Source organism: Bubalus kerabau, chromosome 1 (genome assembly GCF_029407905.1).
Source record: "Bubalus kerabau isolate K-KA32 ecotype Philippines breed swamp buffalo chromosome 1, PCC_UOA_SB_1v2, whole genome shotgun sequence".
Classification (NCBI taxonomy): Eukaryota; Metazoa; Chordata; class Mammalia; order Artiodactyla; family Bovidae; genus Bubalus; species Bubalus kerabau.
This window is the reverse complement of record NC_073624.1, coordinates 129,225,016-129,249,071: the sequence shown is the minus strand read 5'-3', so window position 1 is coordinate 129,249,071 and position 24,056 is coordinate 129,225,016. Positions and strand designations below refer to the sequence as shown.

Below are 24,056 nucleotides of genomic sequence, written 5' to 3'. Positions count from 1 at the left end.
TGTAAATTATTTCTCAGTGAAACCCTGGAGTTACTTAATGGATTAATGGATTATGTTCTCAAAAGCAAAATTTCTCTTAACAAAGCTGTATCATCTATGGTGTCATCTATTATTCAACAGATATTTAGTCAGTCATTACTGCATATTAAGAATCTGCCAGTACTGAGATACAAAAATAAACAAATTCAGTCTTCCTTCACCACCGTAGGGTGCATTGGAGAAATCAGATGTTAATCAAATAACCATATATACACATATACACACAAAAAAACCAAAGTCAAATTCCAACTGTTTCAAGTGCTTTCAAGCAGAGGGTCATAGTCCTGATGCCCTATAACATTGTGTGGCAAAGGGGTCAAGGAAAGCTTCCCTGAAGTGGCTGTGGAACAGAGGTCTAAAGATTAGTAGAGGTAATAAGACAGAGAAGAATGAAGGGAAACCAGGCAGGAAGATTAGTCTCTGCAAAGGCCTGGGGTGGGAAGGGGCAAGTGAGTCACTCAACTGGGAGAAGTTCTGTGTTGCTAAGTGTGAAGATTGAGGAAGAGATGAGTGAGAGGTGAGGATGGAGACTGAAGTGGGGAGCAGAGCACACAGCACCCCTGGTGTGACCATGCACCTGGGGTTTGATCAGGCTGGTGTCCTAGCTTATTCCTGGAGGATGACTTATGGGACCCTGTTACAGGTGATGTTATGAAGTCTTGTCTCTATCTTAAGAGCCCTAACAAACCACTTTAAGAAATGGGCTGGAGGGTCCTGGGTGACACGTTCGCCTTTCATCTGAAAGGTCATTCTGGCTGGGGGGTAGAGAATCGATGAGCAAGCATGTCCTAGTGAAGACCCATAGGTGAGTCACATGACCCTTGTGGCCCTCCACCTGAGAGACCATGTAACTTGAGATAAAGCAAGGGTAATGGGAATGGAAAAAAGTAGGAAGATGCAAAACAAAAATACTTGAAGAATGTGAAATTGAGAGCCTTAGGTGGGAAGGAGTGGGAAGAAAGATGCCTAGGTTGTGGCCAACTGGACAGCTGAGAGCAGGTTGGGGGCAGGACTAGGAGGGGCAGGGCCTGAGTTGAACACATTGGGTGGAGGAGAAACATTGGAAACATAACAAGAAATGTTAAGTAGACAAGGAAGTAGACAGGTCTAGAGTCCAGGCAAGAGATCTCTGCTGGAGATAGGAATTTGTCAGGTGTCTCATTTAGACAGGAATTCAGTCCATTTATGTAGATGACATTGACCAGAAAGAGTGTAGAGGGAAGAAATAGGAGGGTCTCACAAAGCCCACCACAATGGGCAAAAGGTCTGAAGAGTCTGATTCACCCCTAATCAGGTGACGGCTGCCCGTCTCCCAGGTAGAGCACATTGGAGCAGAACTCACTGGGTGTATTACTTCTTGTCCTGTCTTCAGGGAGCGATGGCAACAACCTCAATTCCATCTTTTATGAGCACTTGACAAGGGCGCTCCAGGAGTCCCTCTGTGGAGACCTCATCCTTGGCCGGTGGGGCAACTACAGCTCTGGCGATTGCTTTATTTTGGCTTCGGATTACCTTAATGCTTTCGTTCACCTGATTGAAATCGGCAATGGCCTTGTCACCTTTCAACTTAGAGGACTGGAATTCCGAGGTAAGAATCTCTTTCCTGTGGAAGTTGTTGGAAGTTGGTCATTTGAGTGAATTATCATGCAGAGCTTTCCTAAGAAGTCATCCTTAAGAAGGAAGAGTGGGATGCCTGTCCTAGAGAATGAGTTAGGGAGCTTGCTACAACCACATCTCATCATGTATTTGGATATAAAGCAAGTCCAGTCATCTGAATTAGTAATCAGGTTAAATGTACAGTCTGGTGTAAACCTTAGGAGTAGCAAGTCAGAACTTTGGTTTTATTTGGGGAAAAACTCAGAAGCATTAAATGAATGTGGACCATGCATGGGGGCTCTGTGTGGAGTCAGCTAGACCTAAAATGGAACCTGCTTCCTTGGGTTACAAATGCCATAGTCTGTTGTGGGTGAGTCATTTAGTATCTCTGAGTTTTGTTAAAAATTGTAAAATGATAATAAGAAGCATGACTGCCTCATACAGTTGTGTGATTTAACTGAGATCACGTATATGCAGGAACTGCTGTTGTTTAGGTGCTAAGTTGTGTCTGACTCCTTTGCAACCCTATGGACTGTAGCCCACCAGGCTTCTCTGTCCATGGAATATCCCAGGCAGGAATACTGGAGTGGGTTGACATTTCGTTCTCCAGGGGATCTTCCCGATCCAGGGACCAAACCCATGTCTCCTTCATTGGCAGGTGGATTCTTTACTAGTGAGCCACCTGGGAAGCCCACTTGCAGGCACTACACGAGTGCTTACTGCTCTGTGGTTACTGAGTCCGCCTGTATCTTTGAAGAGTGATTCTGGTTTTTCCATGAATCAGATGCTGCGGTTGTGTGGTGATCACTCAGGGATCAGCGTCATGGATATTCCTGTGGCCCCGTCTCCCAAGTTCTTTGTGTAGTCTTTCATTCACACATGCTTTTCTCTACCTCAACATCTGCTCTGTGTCAGGCCACGTTCTGATGCTGAGGATGCAATGGCACATGACCCTCATGACGTAGCAAATAAACAAGTAAACAAAAGAGCAAACCAATCATGGCTTGAGGAACAGTACAAAGGAGGTAAATAAGGTTCTACGACCACAATCAGTGCAGAAGGTGAGGAGGCTCGTCAGGGAAGGGTCCTGAGAAGGAGAACAGGGAGAAGAATATTCCAGGCCAGGAATTGGGAAGCACTGAGGAGCAACCCAGGAAGAATGCCATGACCAGAGAGGCGGGGTTGGGGGAGGTCATGGGGTTTCTCCCAGCCAGGGGGAGATGCTGCATTTTATTCTGTGCACCGTGAGGAGCCATGGAATGTTCTGGAAATGGGAATGACTGACCTAGAGCTTGTTCTGGTTGCTGTGTGGAAGATGTACTGGAGGGGATGAAAGGAGAAAAGAGGGGGCTGCCTAGGAGTGTCCTGTAGTCACCCCAGCAAGAGAAGATGGCAGAGGCAGAGATGTGCTGGGAGGCTCAGAGGTGGAGGACAGGCCTGCATGTTGGGGTGAGGGAAGGTGGGGTGCTCAGTATGCTCCCTGCTTTCTAGGTTGAGAGCCCAATGGACATTGGTGCATTTACTGAAACTGAGAAGCCTGGATAAGGAGTGGCACATTGGTTTTGAGGATGCAATCAAGAGCCCCATTTTAAATATTTTTTTTTAAATGCCCTGGATTCATCCAAGTGAATGTATCACATAGCTAGTTGGACATATGTGTCTAATATTCATTTTTGTTGTTGTTTAGTCACTAAGTTGTGTCTGACTCTTTTGTGACCCCATGAACTCTAGCTTGCCAGCCTCCTCTGTCCATGGAATTTTCCAGGAAACAGTACTGGAGTCGGTTGCCATTTCCTTCTCCAGGGGATCTTCCCGACCCAGAGACTGAACTCAAGTCTCCTGCATTGCAGGCAGATTCTTTACTGCTGAGCCCCCTGGGAAGCGCTTAATGCTCATTTGGGAGATATTTATTCAGCACTGATTATATGTCAAGCACTAAGTTAGGTGCTCTGAGTAGAGAAGTAAAGGCCCTGCCTTGTGGAGCTTGAAGCCTCCCTTAGAAGACAGGCACACGATAAGTAATTACTGCCCAGAGAGGTGGCTGTTACAGGAGCACAGTCCGCGGGGTGCCTGGGGGCCAGAGAAAGGGCGCTGGGGTCTGGTCAGCTCAGCAGAGGAGGGGCTGCAGTTAGAACGGAGAAGAGGGAACAACTGGTGTGATTACAAGGAGGCACCAAGGAGCTAGATGTGGTTTCCAGGTGCTTTGGGAGGAAGGGGTCACCGACAATGCTAGAAAGGTAAACAACAGCCAGGTCATGCCTTCTAGAACCTCACAGTGACCAAAGGACATGTTTCCACCAAGAACAAATGGCCATCACTTCATATTTTAAAAACTATAACCCAAAGAGAATTCTTGCACATCCTTACAGATTCTAGGAATCTAATTTAGGGAGCTTATTTGGGAAAAGGTTATTGGGCCAAGGGAGTGATGATCAGACTCTAAAGAACAGAGAAGCAACATTTCCCTGATATTTTTCTCAAATACCAGAAAATGCCACAGTAGGTGGTAGAAATTAAGTGTCTGGGTACGATAATGCAATAGAGCTGCCTATTTTTGAGAGCTTTCCATTTTTTCCTGAAACTCAAGGGAAGAACTTTTAAGGTTCGCTGAGTTGAATCTGAATTATAGTTATAGCACAAGTTTTATGTGGCTTATAGCGTCTTCAGCAAACTTAACTGATCTTTGAATCGAAGGGTTAGTTAGGAGGCTTCCCAAGTGGCACAGTGGTAAAGGCTCCTCCTGCCAAAACAGGAGACGTGGGTTTGATTCCTTGGTTGGGAAGGTTCCCTGGAGGAGGAAATGGCAACCCACTCCAGTACTCTTGCTTGGAGAATCCCATAGACAGAGGAGCCTGGAGGGCTACAGTCCATGGGATCTCAAAGAGTCATACAAGACTGAAGGCATTGAGCACACATTTCAAACATTCATAAGAGAAATGTTGTATAGCTGAGTACCCAGGAGAAAAAGTCAAAAGTTTGCTGAACAGTTAGCCAGCCTCTGGCACAGCGGGTAATTTCCCAACATTGGAATAAGGGTTTAGAACCTGAGTAGCCCAAACAATTGATGTAGGTTCATGGCCCATGCCGTATCCATTGGATGTACTATAGTAGAGTAAATTCAAACTAAGAATACAAATAAAGAAGACATGTTTTTCTGTTCTATTCTTTTGGCCCATGCATCCCAGAATAGAAATACATTTTTTTGTTGTTGTTGTTGTTCATGTAAGGAAGCATGATTGTACTGCTGCTCTTGGTTTATGAGTATTTCTTGCATCTACCCAACCAGAGAGCCTTTAAAGAAACCATTCAATAATTGGTAGATTAGTTAGCTTTAAGTCTAAGGTCAAGGAAACAGACAATGCACTTTAGAAGGCCCTCAGTGTGAGGAGCACTAAATTCAAGGCTTTTCAAAAGAAATGGAATCTGTTGTATTTAACCATCATCCGAGTAGGCGGACACAGAAAAATGGGAAAGTGAGAGTTGATTATCTGTTCAATCCATTTCTGTTCTCCGTTAGTCATCCAAGTGACCTAGCTGGATGGTTTGGCTTATTTCTATAAAAGAGGAGAAACATGAATGAGGAGAACAGAGCTGCCAACAAAAGGAGTCAGGCAACTTGAAAATCCTGTCATTATAAATGAGGAAGAACCAAGAATAGGAGCAAAAAAAAAAAAAAAAGGGGGCATTGGAGAGAGACTTTTATAAGATACAAAGCACTCTCCTGCCTGTGAAGGTGACTACCTCCAGATTGGCCTTAATCCCAATACTTCCTCCCATCTAACTGATGGGGAAATCCAGACCCCTCAAGATGAGTTATTTCCCAAGACTCACAGCTACTTAGGGGTTGTTTGTTGTTCAGTTGCTCAGTCGTGTCTGACTCTTTGTGACCCCATGGACTGCAGCATACCAGGCTTCCCTGTCCTTCACTATCTTTCTGACTTTGTTCAAACTCATGTCCACTGAGTCAATGATGCCAGCCAACCATCTCATCCTCTTGCCCTCAATATTTCCCAGCATCAAGGTCTTTTCCAAAGAATTGGCTCCTCACATCAGGTGGCCAATGTATTAAAGCTTCAGCTTCAGCATCAGTGGACTTCCAATGAATATTCAGTGTTGATTTCCTTTAGGATTGACTGGTTTGATCTTCTTGCTGTCCAAGGGACTCCCAAGAGTCTTCTCCAACACCACAGTTTGAAAGCATCAGTTCTTCGGTGCACAGGCTTTATGGTCCAATTCTCACATCTATACACGACTACTGGAAAAACCATAGCTTTGACTATTCAGACCTTTGTCAGCAAAGTGATGTATTTGCTTTTTAATATGCTGTCTAGGTTTGTTATAACCTTTCTTCCAAGGAGCAAGTGTCTTTTAATTTTGTGGCTGCAGTCACTGTCTGCAATGATTTTGGAGCCCAAGAAATTAAAGTTTGTCACTGTTTCCTCTTTTTTGCCATCTATATGCCATGAAGTGTTGGGACTTTATGCCATGATCTTAGTTTTTTGAATGTTGAGTTAACCCAGGTTTTTCACTCTTCTCTTTAACCTTCATCAAGAGACTTTTTAGTTCCTCTTTGCTTTCTGCCATTAAAGTGGTATTATCTGCATATCTGAGGATGTGGATATTTCTCCTGGCAATCTTGATTCCAGCTTAGAGCTGGGCAAACCCACAGAGCTCTTAACAAGAACTTCTCATTCTACCTGACCATTTCCTTTTTTCATTCCTCCTTTTGGTTGGAAATTTGTACCATAGTGTTCATTTGGTTTATTAAACGTGAAATAACCGGGATATAATGCCCTCAATTTCCCAGGTGCATAGAAAACTCCACTTTAGGTCAGGATGTTCAATGGGAGCACACATGTGACTTGACTTCTCAGAGTCTCAATTTCTTCATCAAAACCTTGGTGTGATTATAATTTCTTTCCAGCTCTGAAATACAGGCAGAACACTCTCCAACATAAATCACAGCAAGATCCTCTATGACCCACCTCCCAGAGTGATGGAAATAAAAGCAAAAATAAACAAATTGGACCTAATTAAACTTAAAAACTTTTGCACAGCAAAGGAAACTATAAACAAGGTGAAAAGACAGTCTTCAGAATGGGAGAAAATAATAGCAAATGAAGCAACTGACAAAAGAATCAATCTCAAAAAAATACAAGAGGCTCATGCAGGTCAATACCAGAAAAATAAATGACCCAATCAAAAAATGGGTCAAAAAACTTAACTTCTCCAAAGAAGACATACAGATGGCTAACAAACACATGAAAAGATGCTCAACATCACTCATTATCTGAGAAATGCAAATCAAAACCACAATGAGGTAGCATATCACAGCAGTCAGAATGGCTGCTATCAAAAAGTCTACAAACAATAAATGCTGCAGAGGGTGTAGAGAAAAGGGAACCCTCTTACACTGTTGGTGGGAATGCAAACTAGTACAGCCACTATGGAGAACAGTGTGGAGATTCCTTAAAAAACTGGAAATAGAACTTCCATGTGACCCAGTGATCCCACTGCTGGGCATAAATGCCGAGGAAACCAGAATTGAAAGAGACACGTGTACCCCAATGTTCATCACAGCACTGTTTACAATAGCCAGGACATGGAAGCAACCTAGATGTCCATCAGCAGATGAATTGATAAGAAAGCTGTGGTACATATACACAATGGAATATTACTCAGCTATTAGAATTCATTTGAGTCAGTTCTAATGAGGTGGATGAAACTGGAGCCTATTTATACAGAGTGAAGTAACTCAGAAAGAAAAACACCAGGACAGCATATTAACATATATATATGGAATTTAGAAAGATGGCAATGACAACCCTATATGCAAGATAGTAAAAGAGACACAGATATAAAGAACAGACTTTTGGACTCTGTGGGAGAAGGCAAGGGTGGGATGATTTGAGAGAATAGCATTGAAACATATATATTACCATATGTGAAAGAGACGACCAGTCCAGGTTTGATGGTGCCCAAATAGAGCACTCAAAGCCGGTGCACTGGGACAATCCAGAGGGATGGGATGGGGAGGGAGGTGGGAGGGGGGTTCAGGATGGGGAACACATGTACACCCAAGGCTGATTCATGCCAATGTATGGCAAATACCACCACAATATTGTAAAGTAATTAGCCTCCAATTATGATAAATAAATTGATTTTTTTTAAAAAAGAAAGAAACAACAAAAAAAAGTTATTTCCAGCTCTGATGGCTCATCAGTCCAGGAGTTATATGGCCTTCCCCATGTCATGGGGAGAAAGTTGAACTCCCTGCTGGAGTTTGATAGAATTTCCTCCCAGGGAGGAAGCCCAAGGCTTCAAAGTCAGTGGTGGAGGAGGGGTAAATGCCTAGTCGTGGCTGACTCCAAAGTCCATGACCTTTGTAGTAAACTCCATGGCCTTGGAGGGTGGCAGGGAGCGAGGGAGGGAAACAGGGAGGCAGGGAAGGAAGAAGGAAGGAAAGAGGGGGAAGGAAGGAGGAGGAAGGAAAGAAGGAATGAAAAATAAGGAGAGATTACAAAAAAAAAGAATGAGTAATCATTGTCTTTACATCTCCTTGGCTGCTGAAATTAAAAAAGAAAACTTTTACCTGAATATACTTCTAAGTGTTAATACAGAACCACCACTTTTAGGAGCTCAGTTTCCTGAATTGCTGACTGCCTTAGCAACCATGCGAACTGGACGGCTCCTGCAGGATGAACATGGAAAGCAAAGGCATAGTTATCGAGAGGTAGCCACACATTACCATCAGGCCTGGAAAATATCACAAAAATGAGATCTGCGTTCCTGTCTGTGTGAAATGTTATCAGCCATCTCATAGTTTGGCTAACACCCCATAATCACCACCCTGTGGGGACATTCTAAAAATAAGTATGTAACCTAATCTAATCTAAAGCTAATTCAACCCAAACCCTTATCCTAACTGGCTAATCCACGAATAGTCAGAGCTCACACTAATCTTGGAACCAGCTAGAATTCTCTTCTCTATGGCAACAATTAGGTCATTAGTGAGTCTACTTCTTTTGTCTGTATAGCTTGAGGAAGCTGTTAAGTCCCTTGGTTCCAAACTTTACCCATGAAATAATAGGTTCTCACTCAGAATTCCTCAATGCATATTTTTCTTCATTTCAAGTTATGTGACATATTGGTGAATAACACAAAGCCCTGCTTGTCCAGATAATGAGTCTGGGAAAGAAGAAGTGCTTTCCTGGAGAACATTAACAGAGTCTGCATATTTTTACATTCAACACTCAAAGTGTGTGGGAGAAAAGCAAGATAATGCTTGTTTGAATTAACTATTAATTAGAAAGTAAATGACTCAGTAAAATTGAATGCATTGGTTTTTCTCATCTAGAAACGGAGGGTGGGGGGGGGGGATACCATATCATTCACAGATACCATTATTGTATATATTTCAGCTTTTCTTATGCTTCAGTTTTGCCCACCATAAATTCCCCTGTGCACTGCGGGATTTGGTTTATTTCATTTTCTCCTATAGGCTAGAAGGAAAAAGTAAATTCAGGGAACTTTTGCTTGTAATTTGTCAAGGCTCATGAGACACTCTGTGATAAGGGAAAACCATGGACTTTGAATTCAAAAGGCCAGAACTTTCTATTAGACAAGATGTTTTGAAGACTCAGTGTCCTTATTTTACTAAAAGAAATTATTACTAAAAGAAGAGATTACATCTGCATAGCTGGGTTGATGTATGCAATCAATGAGATGCTCTCTGAGAAGTTACTTTTTAAGTTGGTAAATGTCCCATAAACAGAAATTAAAATTTTAAAAATATTGAATATAAAAATTCTCTGAGAAAAACTGTTATGCCACATTCAAAATCTCACTTGCTGAACAGGTCATAAAACAGATTGTATTTCTATGGCCAGATTGTGAAGCAAATTGAGGCTCTTTGGAAGACAGAACTGTTGTAATAAAAAATCTCTGCTATGACCACAAAATCAAACATGCTATAAATTATTTTCACATAGTTTTCTCTCTACTGCACACTGAGCCAATGCACTTCTCCTAAACTCTCAGTGTGACAGTTAAAAGACACTCGGGTCCACTACTGTGTGGCACAGGAAGCTCCACTCAGTGCTCTGTGGTGACCTAAATGGGAAGGAAATCCAAAAAGAGGGGATATATGTATACATACAGCTGATTCACTTTGCTGTACAGCAGAAACTAACACAGCATTGTAAAGCAACTGTCAGATCAGATCAAATCAGTCGCTCAGTCATGTCCGGCTCTTTGCGACCCCATGAATCACAGCAGGCCAGGCCTCCTTGTCCATCACCAACTCCTGGAGTCCACTGAGACTCACGTCTATCGAGTCAGTGATGCCATCCAGCCATCTCATCCTCTGTCGTCCCCTTCTCCTCTTGCCCCCAATCCCTCCCAGCATCAGAGTCTTTCCCAATGAGTCAACTCTTCACATGAGGTGGCCAAAGTACTGGAGTTTCAGCTTTAGCATCATTCCTTCCAAAGAAATCTCAGGGCTCATCTCCTCCAGAATGGACTGGTTGGATCCCCTTGCAGTCCAAGGGACTCTCAAGGTTAGATTAATTTAAAGTGTGTGATTATCAAGTATATGTTTAGCAATTAGGAAATGGGAAGTGTAATGGGGCAGATTATCATTGTATTAAGTATTTCTTCCCAGAAATTAAATCTGGTGATGTCTAGGAGATACAGGGTCATCTCCCACAGCAAGTAGCTGGCGCTGGATGACCTGTGTATTCCTTTCGGCTCACATTCTAGGATTCCATTCCAGAGAACTAGTGTAGGGTGGAGGAAGGGCTGAGAAAGACATGTCAATAACATTGAAGCTGTAGGAAAAATTTGGGGAAAAAAATTCCACTGTGACCTTCTTTGACATTCATTGAAAAACTTTTTAAAAGTTTTTCTCTGACATTATTTCATTTGGCCACAAAATGACCCTTGATCTAATCAGCTGGCAGGAAGCAATGATAGTTTAGATTTCTGGTCTGAAGAAAAATGGTCTGAAAGTCTTCATAATTACATGTGTTATGTGTATTACGGTGTTAGAAGGGGCACTAAAGGAGCTGAATCTTCAACAAGATTCAACATAGACTGAGCCCTGACTCTCACAGCTTGTGTTTCCAACATGTAATGCACGCTGGCCTGTGTGAAGTCCAAATGTTCACGGAAGTGAACTGCTTGGAGCTCAGCAGTGACTACATTGTAAGTCCCCTACAAATGCGCCTTCAAGGTGCGAATTTCAAAGATGCGAACGTGCATGCAGCCACTGTATGCCAGCTGTTGTGCTGTGTTACTGTACTTTCAAGGTGCTGTCCTGTAAGATTAAAAGTGTCTTCTTTATTTTTTGTGTTTGTGTTTTGTGTCTCATTTGTGTGAAAAGTATTGTATGCCTGTTACACTACAGTACTGAATAGCTGGTTATGTTAGGGCGGTACCTAGGCTAACTCTGTTACGCTTATGAGTGCATTGAACTTACAAATGCTGTCTTAGAATGGCACTTGTTCATATGCAGGGAACTTATTGTATCTGATGGCCTCCTCCTTTTGTGGACCTGAGCAATTCAGGAACAAGCTTACTTGTGACCTCAGAAGGAAATGCATTTTATGCAATAATAGTCCAATATACATCCCAAACTGTTCATTACATCTACAACTTGAAAAGCACTGGTTCAGCCACTGTTTTTGTTCAGTAGCCCAGGTGTGTCTGGCTCTTTATGACCCCGTGGACACCCACGGCATGCCAGGCCTTCCTGTCCCTCACTATCTCTCAGAGTTGACCCAAGTTCATGTTCGTTGCCTCGGTGATGCTGTCCAGCCATCTCATCCTCTGACGCTTTCTTCTCCTTCTATGCCTAATTATCCCCCACTCCACAAGCTGGGTAGTTTAAGGATAACTAAACTTCTCTCTGGCAGCCCCTCCAGGAGACCTCTCTGCTTAGCATATAGGAAACACCATCCCCATACGCCTGGCATGTCAGGCTGATGAAAGCTGTGACCATTTCAAAACTCAGCTCAAATAAACGTCTAGTAAAGTTATTGTAAACCATTATTGGTGGATGAGATGGTTAGATAGTATCACTGACTCGATGGGCATGACTTGAGCAAATTCCGGGAGATAGTGGAGGACAGGGAAGCCTGGCGTGCTGAAGCCCAAGGGATCGCAAAGAGTCGGACACAACTTAGTGACGGAACAACAACAATTAGTGGGTAACACAAAGCATAACAATGTTGATGGTATTTGCGGTTTTCTGTGGAATCCAATTAGCCAGTCCCTGGGACAACTCACATCAGATAAAGAGGAACTTGGAGGGCCAGGAAGCCCAATCTTAAACACGTTGTGCGTTTGGGCTTTCATGTGCCTGCTCTTGCTGGAAGGTTGTAAACAAGCTGACATTCTTCCAGTGCAGCCTTACTGCTGCAGGGGATCCGTTCTAATGCATCCTTTGAAGTCCCCATCACATAATGGCTCAGTGCCTCCATCATTTCCTCCAGTTTCTCCATAAACAGCCTGTACCCTAGTTTCCGTCCCATCACTCTTCACTTGAAATGGGACTGTGGGTGGCTGACTGCCCCAAGACCAATCTCCCCTCTATACTCCCCCAAGGCCGCAGGGGAATGTTTCTTAAGTGCAACATTCTCTCTGTTCCTTGGGACTTAAAAATACCTGTTACCTATCTGTTACCTACAGAATGAATTTCAAATGTCTCCATAGGCATCAACTTCCCACTCCAGTCGGCCTGCCCTGCGCCTCCCCTCTCCCCTCCAGGGATCTTAGCCCCACTTCCCAGCCTGGAGGGCACCTCCTCCACTCTTGTTTGCCCGCCCTTCCTTTCTCACCTTCATAGGCTTTCTCCTCTGGCTTCCCAGTTTTCCCCAGAGAATGTCACCTCTACCTCTACCATTAAAGCAAGCATGCCCGCACTAACCAGCCCCACAGGATAGCTATACTCCTCTGCTTGTCAGGGAAAGTATGTTAAAATACACTGCCACTCAATACACAGTCATTGTCAGAACTAGCTGGAGAGGGGCGCTTCCTGGTGGTCCAGTGGTTAAGTTGCTGCACTTTTGTTGCAGGAGACACAGGTTTGATCCTTGATCTGGGAACTAAGATCCCAATTTTTTTGGCTGCACCAAAAACATTAATTAATTAAAAACTAAGTGGAGAGACATGGTCCATATCAGGGAGTTCCTGAAAGGTGTGAGGTCCTCCCAGTCCTCCTGCATCTCCAGAATCCGCCCTTGGGTGACACCAGACCTCTGGAGAGCCACATGCCTAAAAATGAATTATTTTGGCCATCTATAGAAATTTTTCTTTATTGTACTTTAATCCTGTTAGAACAGCTGTGGAACCTCGTGATTGTACTTGTGCAATGCTGATAAGGAAAGTGGACACCATATTGTACAGTATTCTCTCTGTGATGGTCTGGGGATGTCATCTCTCTGCTGTCTTCAACAGAAATAGCTGTGATCCTCCCAAGCAATTATTTTCCTTTTGTCTTAAGGACATGAGAAACTCCTCATTATCTTTCTATACTGGTTGGTGAAAGCCTGAGTGAAATCAGTGGTCCACCTTTAGTAAATTTATAGGACATCGTAGAAGGAAGTGAAGGTTTCTTGACATTCTTCTGGCTATGTTATGTTTTTCCTGTCCTCATCTTCAGTTAAAATTTCATCATTTGCTTTTGTACTGTGTATGCCTTTTAAGACTGACTTCGTATCTTTTTGGAATTAAGTATGAATAAATAAGCCAGGACTGACCTGTCCCTGGTAAAGATGGCCAGTGGTGCTTAAAGGGAGGCAGTGTTTGCTCCTTTGGAAATGAGGAAAAGGAGGAGGAAATGGTCAGGTGGTCAGGAGAGGCCCGTCTGGTGTAGCCACAGCCTCAATGGCTGCCCTGCATTTTGGCTGCACTCGGGAAATTCATGCATATCCTGTGTGCAAGATATCTGGGATCTACTGGACACATTTTCAGTTCAAATACTCAATTTTCACAGCTTTCAAGAGGCACAATCATTTATCAGGATGAAAAGATTCCAAGATACTCTCAAAATTCATTTGTAAAATATTTATTTAGTGCTTTCCATGTCCCACTGACTTAGACCATGAGAACACAGCCACATAAAAGATGCCAAGAGTTGGGTTCAGTGGAAACTCCAGAGACAGTCATCTGGAAAAGGTCAAGTGTGGGGGCAACTGACCTCCAGTCTTCCCTTTGAAGGAAACATGCTCTAAACTCAGGGAGACTCTCTGAGAACATGGGCCTGATTTACATGTGAACAGCAAAATTAGTGCCTTTGCAGAAATGACTGTGTTTCATCATTCTCGTATTCTTTTACAGTGTGATCCTGACTACAGTAAGTCCCTTACATACAAACAGATTCCATTCCAAGAGCATGTTCATAAGTTCAATTTGTTCCTATGTCCAATAAAGTTAGCCTAGGTATCCAACTGACACAATTGGGTATATAGTACTGTACTGTAATAGGTTTATAATACTTTTCACACAAATAACGTATTAAAAACAAACACAAGAAATAAAGAAAACCTTTTGAATCTTACAGGACAGCACCTTGAAAAGCATAGTAGGACAGTACAATAGCTGACATATAGGGGCTGGCATCAAGGAACAGGCTAGAAGAGCTGCTGAATGGAGGAGGGAGAGGAGGTGGGAGATGGTAGAGCTGAAGGATTGTCAGCAACAGGAGATAAAGTTCTCAACTGGAAATTTCTTGTCTAGGGTGCTTACTGTATGAACCTTTCATTCCTAAAACAAGGTACCAAGACCTACCTGACCTGGGTGTTTGTTAGAAGTCTTGGGCAGTTATGACTGCCTAGCAGTCCTTCACAGCAAACCCCTTCCTCAGCCGGTCCTCTCATCAGTGTAGATATGAGCTCTTCCTTCTCACAAAGGATGCCGCTAAGTTATTTTCTTCAGATAGTAGAAATCCAAGTTATGCGTTGTCTTCACGTACTCATGAATACACGCACACACCCCTTCCAGTTTGATGTAAAACAAACAAAAAGCACTGACATCAGCCCAACGTGATAAATGCCTAACCTGGATGGAGAAGAAGGAAGGAAGCAGAAACTGGAAAAAACCCTCAAGGCATGTCATTGAAAGAGTTTTGCTAATCTATTTGAGGTGAAGTTCCCCCCTTTATGCTTCTCCTTTGTGAGGTCTATTTCTATGGATTGTCTTACTTTCACTGAAAGAACATTTCTCCCAAAATCATATAATTAACCAGTGTTGCTGGTATGCCACTGAAGGGGGAGACTTCCCTGGAGTCCAGTGCCCCCAGTCCTGGGGTTCCAGTGGGCAGCTCAGTTAGGACTTGGAGGTCATTATTCACTCTGGGTGCCCCCAGCATGTGGTTTGAATTACTCAGTGATTGTGGTTCACCTGTGTTGTTTCTATACGTCTTGCCCTGCAGGAATAAAAGTTTCAGATTACAGAATGAGCAAAGAGAGCCCTGAAATGTTTAATAGAGAGTGCTTTGCAGCTCAGACCCAAAGCGCTGAGGTCTTGGAGAAAGACAAATGGAATCCTAAGACCCAGGATCAGCCTTTCACTGTTTCACTTTATGTTACAACAACCTGCTTGTTCTCTTCTTCCTTATCTTGATTTCTAGTTCATAGGCTGTTATCATGACAGTTCTGTGTGTACATTTTATTTGAAGGTTGCAGTTTTTCATCTCTGACCTGTTATGACCATCTCACTCATAGTACTATAGAGAGACTTAGTTTAAACATCGCCTGTCTTTATCTTCCTCCGGTAATGTGAAAGGTGAAATGAAGTCGTTCAGTCATGTCCGACTCTCTGTGACCCCATGGACTGTAGCCTACCAAGTTCCTCCATCCATGAGATTTTCCAGGCAAGAGTACTGGAGTGGGTTGCCATTTCCTTCTCCAGGGGACCTTTCCAACCGTGGGATCGAACCCAGGTCTCCCGCATTGCCGGCAGACGCTTTACCGTCTGAGCCAGCAGGGAAGCCAGAGGCTATTGCATGCCCTGTGGATTTTCTCAATAAGGTATCTGTTGCCTGTATGGCACTAGTAGTAAAGAACCCACCTGCCAATGCAGGAGACATAAGAGATGTGGGGGTCAGGAGATTCCCTGGGGAAGGGCATGGCAACCCATTCCAGTATTCTTGCCTGGAGCCTAGCGGGCTACAGTCCATAGGGTCACAAAGAGTCAGACACAACTGAAGCAACTTAGCATGCATGCATGCCTGTAATATAGTGATCTGGATAAGAATTCTTTCATTTGTTCATCCAGCCTTTCCTTCAGTCATTCCACCAACCGCTTTGTTATCACCTACCAAGTACCAGGCATTGTGAATAATGAGATAAGATCCCAGGAAAAGTGAACGGTGTGGAAATGGGTGTGGGGACAGTTTCATGTTTGCATTAAGTTTCAAAATACTTGCTAAAGGAGTCAGATGTGCTGCTTCTAGTCATATGAGGTGAGGTGATTATGCCCTTGCGCTTGGGCCAAGAAGATCTTCCAGGACACCCTTCCTCGTAACACTTCAACATGCATCTGGTTGCTCTCAGACTTCTCCACCTGCCACATTCTTTAGCCTCCTATTGGCTCAGCCTTGACTTGCAGGTTTCTGGAAAGGGAAACTGAAGGATATAACTATCCTGCATTTCGGCATTAATGTCCATGGCTGCCATGAGAATGTGTCTGTTCTAAGACACACACATACACATACACATACACATACATAGACAAAAAAAAAACAACACAGGAGGAGATGAGAGTCAAAATAAATATGAATGAATAAATGAATTAATGATTATAAGATTGGTGACTTATTTGGGGGTACTTGCTTGAACTAAGAACTATACAAATCTTCTGATTTCCAGACTCTCTTTAGCATCTTCCTCTTAGTAAGGGCAAGAGGGAAATCCATTCTAAACAAAGATTATCTTATGACCTCTTGTAAACTTCCATTGTGTTTGTTATTGCCAGGAACCTACTGCCAGCAGAGGGAGGTGGAAGCCATCACAGAGGGTGACGAGGATGACAGGGGCTGCTGCTGCTGCAAACCAGGCCACCTGCCCCACCTCCTGTCCTGCAACGCGGCCTTTAACCTCCGCTGGCTCACCTGGGAGATCACACGGACCCAGTACATCCTGGAGGGATACAGCATCATGGACAACAACGCAGCCACCATGCTGCAGGTTTTTGATCTCCGAAGGATCCTTATCAGATACTATATCAAGGTACTGTTCCGGGTCCCAGACACATGTCTGAGTAGGAATGCGGGGCTGGCTCAAAAGACTCCTGGAGAGCTTTGTAAAGAGCTTAAGAAGCTTCTCCTGAGTGTCTGAAGCAGAGGCTTAGTTCAGTTTCAGGACTGCTGGTTTTGTGAAAAAGCCTCAGAGGTTTGGATTGGCCTGAGGTTTTGTGCCCCAAGACAGGGCACCCCCACCTCCAGGCTGTGGACCAGTACCTCCTGTCAGATCAGTGGCAGGATTAGATTAGAAATAAAGTGCACAGTATATGTAATGTACTTGAATCAATCCAAAGCCATGCCTCCTACCCCCAGTCCATGGCAAAATTATCTTCCACAAAACTGGTCCCTGGGGCCTAAAAGGTTGGGCACTGCTGTTCTAAGCCTGGAAACTGATAGGCAGTCTCTTTTCTTACCTAGATCTTTTTCTTTACTTTTTTTTTAATCATGGCTTCCCAAGTGGCTCAGTGGTAATGAATCTGCCTGCCAATACAGGGGACGTGGGTTCTATCCCTGGGTCAGGAAGAGCCTCTGGAGAGGAGAATGGCAACACGCTCCAGTATTCTTGCCTGGGAAATCCCTTAGACAGAGGGGCCTGGTGGGCTACCGTCCATGTGGTCGCAAAAGAGTTGGACACGACTTACTGACTAAACCACAACAACAAAAGTCACATAATATAAAACACACTATTTTAATCATATTTGACTGTACAGTTTAGTGGCACTAAGTATATTCACATTACTGTGAAGCTCTCACCATCATCCATCTCCCGAATTTTTCACTTTCCTAAACTGAAACTCTTCTACTTTTAACACAGCATGAGTCGTCAGTAATGATGGTGCTGATAAATGGAAACATGCTGGAAATATGACCAAGCCTAAACTTTCATGAATTATAAGTATTAATTTAAAGGCTCTGCAAATTTCTACTTTTTAGAACCAGAATGAATTTTTTAAGCTCATGATAAAACTGCAAAAATAGCTAAAGGATCCCATCAGGATTAGCTAGGGCAGCCTTTTCTCTTCACTCATGTGGGGACTAGCACATTTTTTTCAGTTGCTGGGTACCTCCATCTGTCCAACCTGTACTCAACATCAGAACAGGTCCTGGTTTGAAATATGTCTCTTGGAAGACAAATGTGAGACTTGACCAAGATGCAGAGTGATAATGTGGATGAAAGTATTTTCTAAAGGGTTAGGACAGGCAGAGGCAGTTGTGTCTGACGATGTCTATGATGGCTTCTCTTCTGAGGGACTACTTTGCATGGTGCAAACCCTACATGGTCTTTAAAAGGGTCCACATCTTAGTGCCTTCAGAATGAAGAAGTTCATCATCTGAGACCCCAGACTCCCTGCGAGCTGAGGCTGAGACAAGTGGTCCAGCAGAAATAATGAAATATAAAATCAAAAGATTACACAGGTGCCTGAAGTTTGGGGAGTTTCCGTCAACTACAAAGAAGGATGTTTAGAAACTGGGAGTAACTCCTGTGAGGAGCCTCAGCATCCACAGCAAAAATAGCTGCTTGATTGTTCAGGAAATAGAATTCAGACTGTGCAAGTCAGAAGGGCAAAGAACTCTTAGTGATCATACCCCAAGGTGATTGCAACAAGAGACATTGGGGAGACCCTGTTCTGTGACAGAATATTTTAAACAGCGTGAGCGATTCATGCTCACCCTTTGTATATGTTGCTGCTAAGCTGCTAAGTCACTTCAGTCATGTCCAACTCTGTGTGACCCCATAGATGGCAGCCACCAGGCTCCCCCATCTCTGGGATTCTCCAGGCAAGAACACTGGAGTGGGTTGCTGTTTCCTTCTCCAATGCATGAAAGTGAAAAGTGAAAGTGAAGTTGCTCAGTCGTGTCCAACTTAGCAACCCCATGGACTGCAGCCTACCAGGCTCCTCCATCCATGGGATTTTCCAGGCAAAGTATGTTAGATAGATGTAAAACTTTACATCCAAACCTCATGCAAAATAATAAATGTCCAACCTCACACAAATTGGGGAAGATTTGGGAAGTGAATCAGGAAGTTGTAATCTTTTGTGTCATGACTCCATGCGTTCCCTTGGCCATTGTATCTGAGGTCCAAGAAGTTTTTCATACAGAGTCAACTTTGGGCAACTCAGTCTATCAGCTGACATTAGACTTGGCAGTGGGTCATGGAATCCCAGTGACTCACACACATGTATTCCTCTCACACATAAATGAAGCTGTGCTCCAAGTTCTCAGGGACCCAGGTTTCTTCCAGCTCCCAGCTCCACCATTTTGAGTGTCAAGACAGGTTTCCCAGGTGGTGCTAGTGGTAACGAACCTACCTGCCAAAGCAGGAGACACAGGTTCGATCCCTGGATCAGGAAGATCCCCTGGAGGAGGAAAGGGCAACCCACTCCAGTGTTCTTGCCTGGAAAATCCCATGGACAGAGGAGCCTGGTGGGCTACAATCCACAGGGTCACAAAGAATCAGACTCAACTGAAGCAACTTAGCACACCCATCTTAAGGCTCAAATGGATGGAAGAAGGAACCCAGATAGTGAAGGCCAAGGGTACGCACCAGCTATTCCTTAAGAAGGTTCCTGAAAGTTGCCACAGAATACTGCTGCTGTGTCCCATTGGCCAGAATGTTGTATGTCAGCTTCAAGGGGGTCTGGAAAGGTGTTCTGGGCAGCCATGAACCCAGAGAGAACTTGTGTGTCATGGGGGAAGGAGAAAACGGATGTTAAATGGCAACCAGCTTTCTTTGACACCTTCCTCCAGAAGGATCTGGTATAGTTCCTATGTGGCAACAAAATGTGGTCATTGAAGGGGAGCTAGATCCAGGGGCTGACTCCAGCCGTGCAAGGGTCTGGGAGCTTAGTCTGAGCGGCAGCTAGAGGTCTAGAGGGGCCAGGTTAATGAGCCCAGAGGCCACATGCCTCCTTGGTGCCTGTATCGCAGATCCTGTTGGTGACGCCAGTTGTCTTGCTGTTCACACTGTTCGCTGAACTCAGGGTAGGCAAGGCTCGAGCTAAGAGGCTGGAAGAAGACACAAGGAGCCATAGGAACTGCAGACACATTTATTCTCTCCTGGCTGGCACGGCAGCCACAGCACAGCCTCTCTCCTGGCTGACTTAGCAGCCATAGCAGCGACCACAACAGAACCGTAACAGAACTGTAACGGAGCCATAGCATAAGCTCACATAAAACACCCATGATGTCGCTCCAGTGTAGCCCCAGCGCAGCAGCAGCCAGTGCTTTCATGGTGAAGCCCACACAGGCGTGTCACATACAGGAGCCCATGACCAAGCGAGTACCCCGTAACGCACATGCGCAGTGCTGCAAGTGAGCTCAGCTTTTACATAGTCTTCATTTACAAAACGTGGGGTGAGAGAGCCTGAGCACGCCACCTTGGCTAATTTGCTCTCTCCCCACAGTGCCTCAAGAGGAGGGCAAGACAGAGGGGGCGATTCAAGATGGCAGAGTAGAAGGACCTTGGGCTCACCTCCCCTCATGAGCACACCAGGAAACACAACTCACTGCTGAACTGCGATCCATAAAAAAGACAGGGAGAATAGCGCAAGACTATTTGTCTGCCACTCAGAGCCATCCGCTGTGATTTCTGACTAGGCTTTGCACCCCACCCCTTTTCTTTGCCTGTACACCCTCCCCTCCCCCAACTCTTGCATGGTTGCAGCCCAACAGTCCTCCCTGTGCTCCCCCAGTACTCAGTGTCTAGTCCAAACTGAGCTCACATGCCAGCTCCTCTTACAGTCTGCCTTGGGGCCCAGGCTGGCATTCACACCCACCTCCTCTGAAACCCTTTCCCCTTCCCTTCTGGTAACTCCATGAGCCCAGGAGACACACCCCTGCCCGCTCTGTGGATCCTCAGGCCTTCCTGTGATGACTTACCGCTGGAGGTGCCCATGGTTTTGGAATGAACAAAGAAGGTTCCAGGTAATGTGGAATCCAGAGTCCTGGCCATCCAGTCGGGAAGGATGAGACCCACGTGTAGGCAAGGGTCTGAGGGGTCTGCCCCAGGCATTGGTGGTGAGGATGGAGTCCAGGACTGAGCCTCGTCTCTGTGAACCTGGCATATGTGTGTGTTCGGTCACTCAGTCGTGTCCGACTCCTTGAGACACTGTGGACTGTAGCCCACCAAGCTCCTCAGTCCATGGGATTCTCCAGGCAAGTATACTGGAGTGGGTTGCCATGCCTTCCTCCAGGGCATCTTCTTGACCCAGGGATTGAACCCACATCTTCTGTGTCTCCTGCATTGCAGGCAGATTCTTTACTGCTGAGCCATCAGGGAAGCCCTGTGAACGTGGAGCTCCCCATAAACAGCCTCTCCATGGACAAGACAGACCAGGCCCACACCGTGGGGCCAGCAGGCCTCTGTCAGTGAGTGAGAGCAAAGGGCTGAGGTGCCCCATCTTGGTCCACCTGCTTGGCTTTTCCAGAAGCCTGGGGGCTCCATGCTAGGACCTGCCTTTTGATGTGTCTCTCCCTTCACAGTCCTCCTCTCCTAACTCCTGGAAATGTGGCTCCCAATTCCCTGTACATTTTCTAAAATGACAATTTGCAAACTGAAAAACAAATCCAAGATAATGTGCGAATGGTAGAGGGCTGAGGGAGGCCCCCAGCACCTGCTAGACAATAGTGGGCTTGTGGAGACAGTCCCTTGATTCTGTTTTATACGTGCAAGCAGTGATGCTGACATGAGAGCTTTGGGCGGGCAGGAGAGGGGCACAGGGCATGGTTTATGACCCGGAAGGACAGCAGTCAGGGGCAGATCTGTAGCATCAGGCTCCCTCAGCTAGCCAGATGATTGTCAATCGCCACGTCCTACCAGAAATTCCCATTCTGTGTGCCTGGGAAGTACCTTTTTTTTTTTTTTTTTTAAATAAGCTCCCTAGGTGATTTATGGCAGAAAGCAAAGAGGAACTAAAGAGCCTCTTGATGAAAGTGAAAGAGGAGAGTGAAAAAGTTGGCTTAAAACTCAACATTCAAAAAACTAAGATCATGGCATTCAGTCCCATCACTTCATGGTAAATAGATGGGTTAACAATGGAAACAGTGACAGACTTTATTTTGGGGCACTCCAAAATCACTGCAGATGGTGACTGCAGCCATGAAATTAAAAGACACCTGCTTCATGGAAGAAAAGCTATGACCAACCTAGACAGCATACTAAAAAGCAGAGACATTCCTTTGCTGAAAATGGTCTGTATAGTCAAAGCTATGTTTTTTCCTGTCATCATGTACGGATGTGAGAGTTGGACCATAAAGAAAGCTGAGCTCTGAAGAATTGATGCTTTTGAACTATAGTGTTGGAGAAGACTCTTGAGAATCCCTTGGACTGCAAGGCTATCAAACCAATTAATCCTAAAGGAAATAAGTCCTGAACAGGACTGATGCTGGAAGGACTGATGCTGAAGCTGAAGCTCTAATACTTTGGCCACCTGATGTGAATAGCTGACTCATTAGAAAAGACCCTGATGCTGGGAAAGATTGAAGGCAGGAGTAGAAGGGGATGACAGAGGATGAGATGGTTGGATGGCATCGCCAACTCGATTGACATGAGTCTGAGCAAGCTCTGGGAGATGGTGAGGGACAAGGATGCCTGGTATGCTGCAGTCCATAGGATTGCTAAGAGTCAGACACGACTGAGCAACTGAACTGAACTGATGTGATTTGATATGCAACTAGATGTGGGGACCACCACAGATGTTTGTGCTCAGTAGAAGAGATGTTTTGTAACTCTTGGTCAACCCTCAGGAGACACTGAGATTGGTGGCAGGTGGAGCTCATACCAGTACCTCCTGGTAATTCACATCAGCACCAAGAAAGCCTGTTCAGGTGAGACTTTCTCCAGACATCACCCTCGGTGCCTTCCTGCCCTTTGGGGATGGGCAGCTCAGAAACTGTGCTCACCTCCCTGGTACAGTTAGTTAAAGGAAATTTCAGAAGTGCTGAGTGGCTATTAGGACAGAAGAAGCAGCAGTTTAGGGTAAGAAACAAATGGCATATTTTCTTCTTTGACCTATGCTCCTCTGCAAACAAAATTGCCAGTTGCCTTTGTAGCCCTGAATTGGTTCAAGTTTCAAGGGTTTGGTTTCATTCTTTTTATTTTTCACTGGACAGGAAGAAAAACTTGGAATAATTCCTTTACACAAAAGGATTTTTTTTTTAAATCTCCTCATAAACTGGGTCAGTTCTCCACCCCCCTCTATGAATATATTTGAAATCATTTCCTTCCTGATGACTGGAGGTTTTCCCTGGTGCCTCCTCCATCTCTCTTCCATTCATTAGTGTTTCAAACCCTCTTAACCAGCAAGAAATGAGATTTCTGCTGGAAAATGAGGGCCTGGTTTCTTGTCCACCATTGTTTCTGCCCAACTCTTAGGAAGGAGATGTGCTTATCATCTGCCCTGCAGATGATAAGGCCAACATCAGCCCAACACCCCAGCATGTTGGACTGCCTGCCAGGTTCTCTTCCTGGGATGAACTGTCTGAGAGAATATGCTGATCTACAATTAAAATGAGAAACCAGGAGGGTCCCTGCTGGAGGAACCAGATATCGCGAATTAATTCAGAGGTGTGTGTGTGTGTTAGTCACTCAGTCATGACCAACTCTTTGTGACCCCAGGGACTACAGCCCGCCAGGCTCCTCTGTCCGTGGAATTCTCTTAGCAAGAATACTGGCGTGGGTAGTCATTCCCTTCTCCATGGGATCTTCCTGAGCCAAGGATGGAACCTGGGTCTCCTGCATTGCAGGCAGATTCTTTACCATCTGAACCACCAAGGAAGCCCTAATTCAGAGGAAGTCCTTGCTTTCAATTTGGATCAGTTTGTACGCCATCAATTCATGTCACCATCCTGACTTAGCTTTGCCTATTATGGAATCCGTTTCATCCCGACAGATTCTGAAGGATTTCACACTGTTCATTGACAGCATCTCTGCCTAAATAAAGGGAGATGGAGTACAGTTTGCAGCCAGTTCAAGTAGTTCTGTTTTCCCACAGGGAAAGGACATGGTACTGTCTCCCTTCCCACGTGGGAAAGCCCAGTGCTGGGAAGCCCACTCAGAAGCCAACACTGTAAGATTTTGCCAGAACTAGAGAAACGAGTTTGAATCCCTGGAATTCAAAGTCCTCGTTAACTATTCTGACCTCATCGGTGAAGGGGTTATTTTCTTTCCTCCCTA

General features: G+C 44.7%; 1 protein-coding gene across 1 annotated transcript in view; it reads left to right on the top strand.

Moving 5' to 3' along the window:
- Positions 1 to 24,056, top strand: part of PCNX2 (pecanex 2) — a 299,231-nt gene that overhangs the window by 230,006 nt on the left and 45,169 nt on the right. Inside the window, exons 25-26 of the mRNA XM_055588352.1 lie at positions 1,412 to 1,627; positions 16,612 to 16,865. Coding sequence (XP_055444327.1) covers positions 1,412 to 1,627; positions 16,612 to 16,865 — 470 coding nt within the window. The remainder of the gene's footprint in view (positions 1 to 1,411; positions 1,628 to 16,611; positions 16,866 to 24,056) is intronic.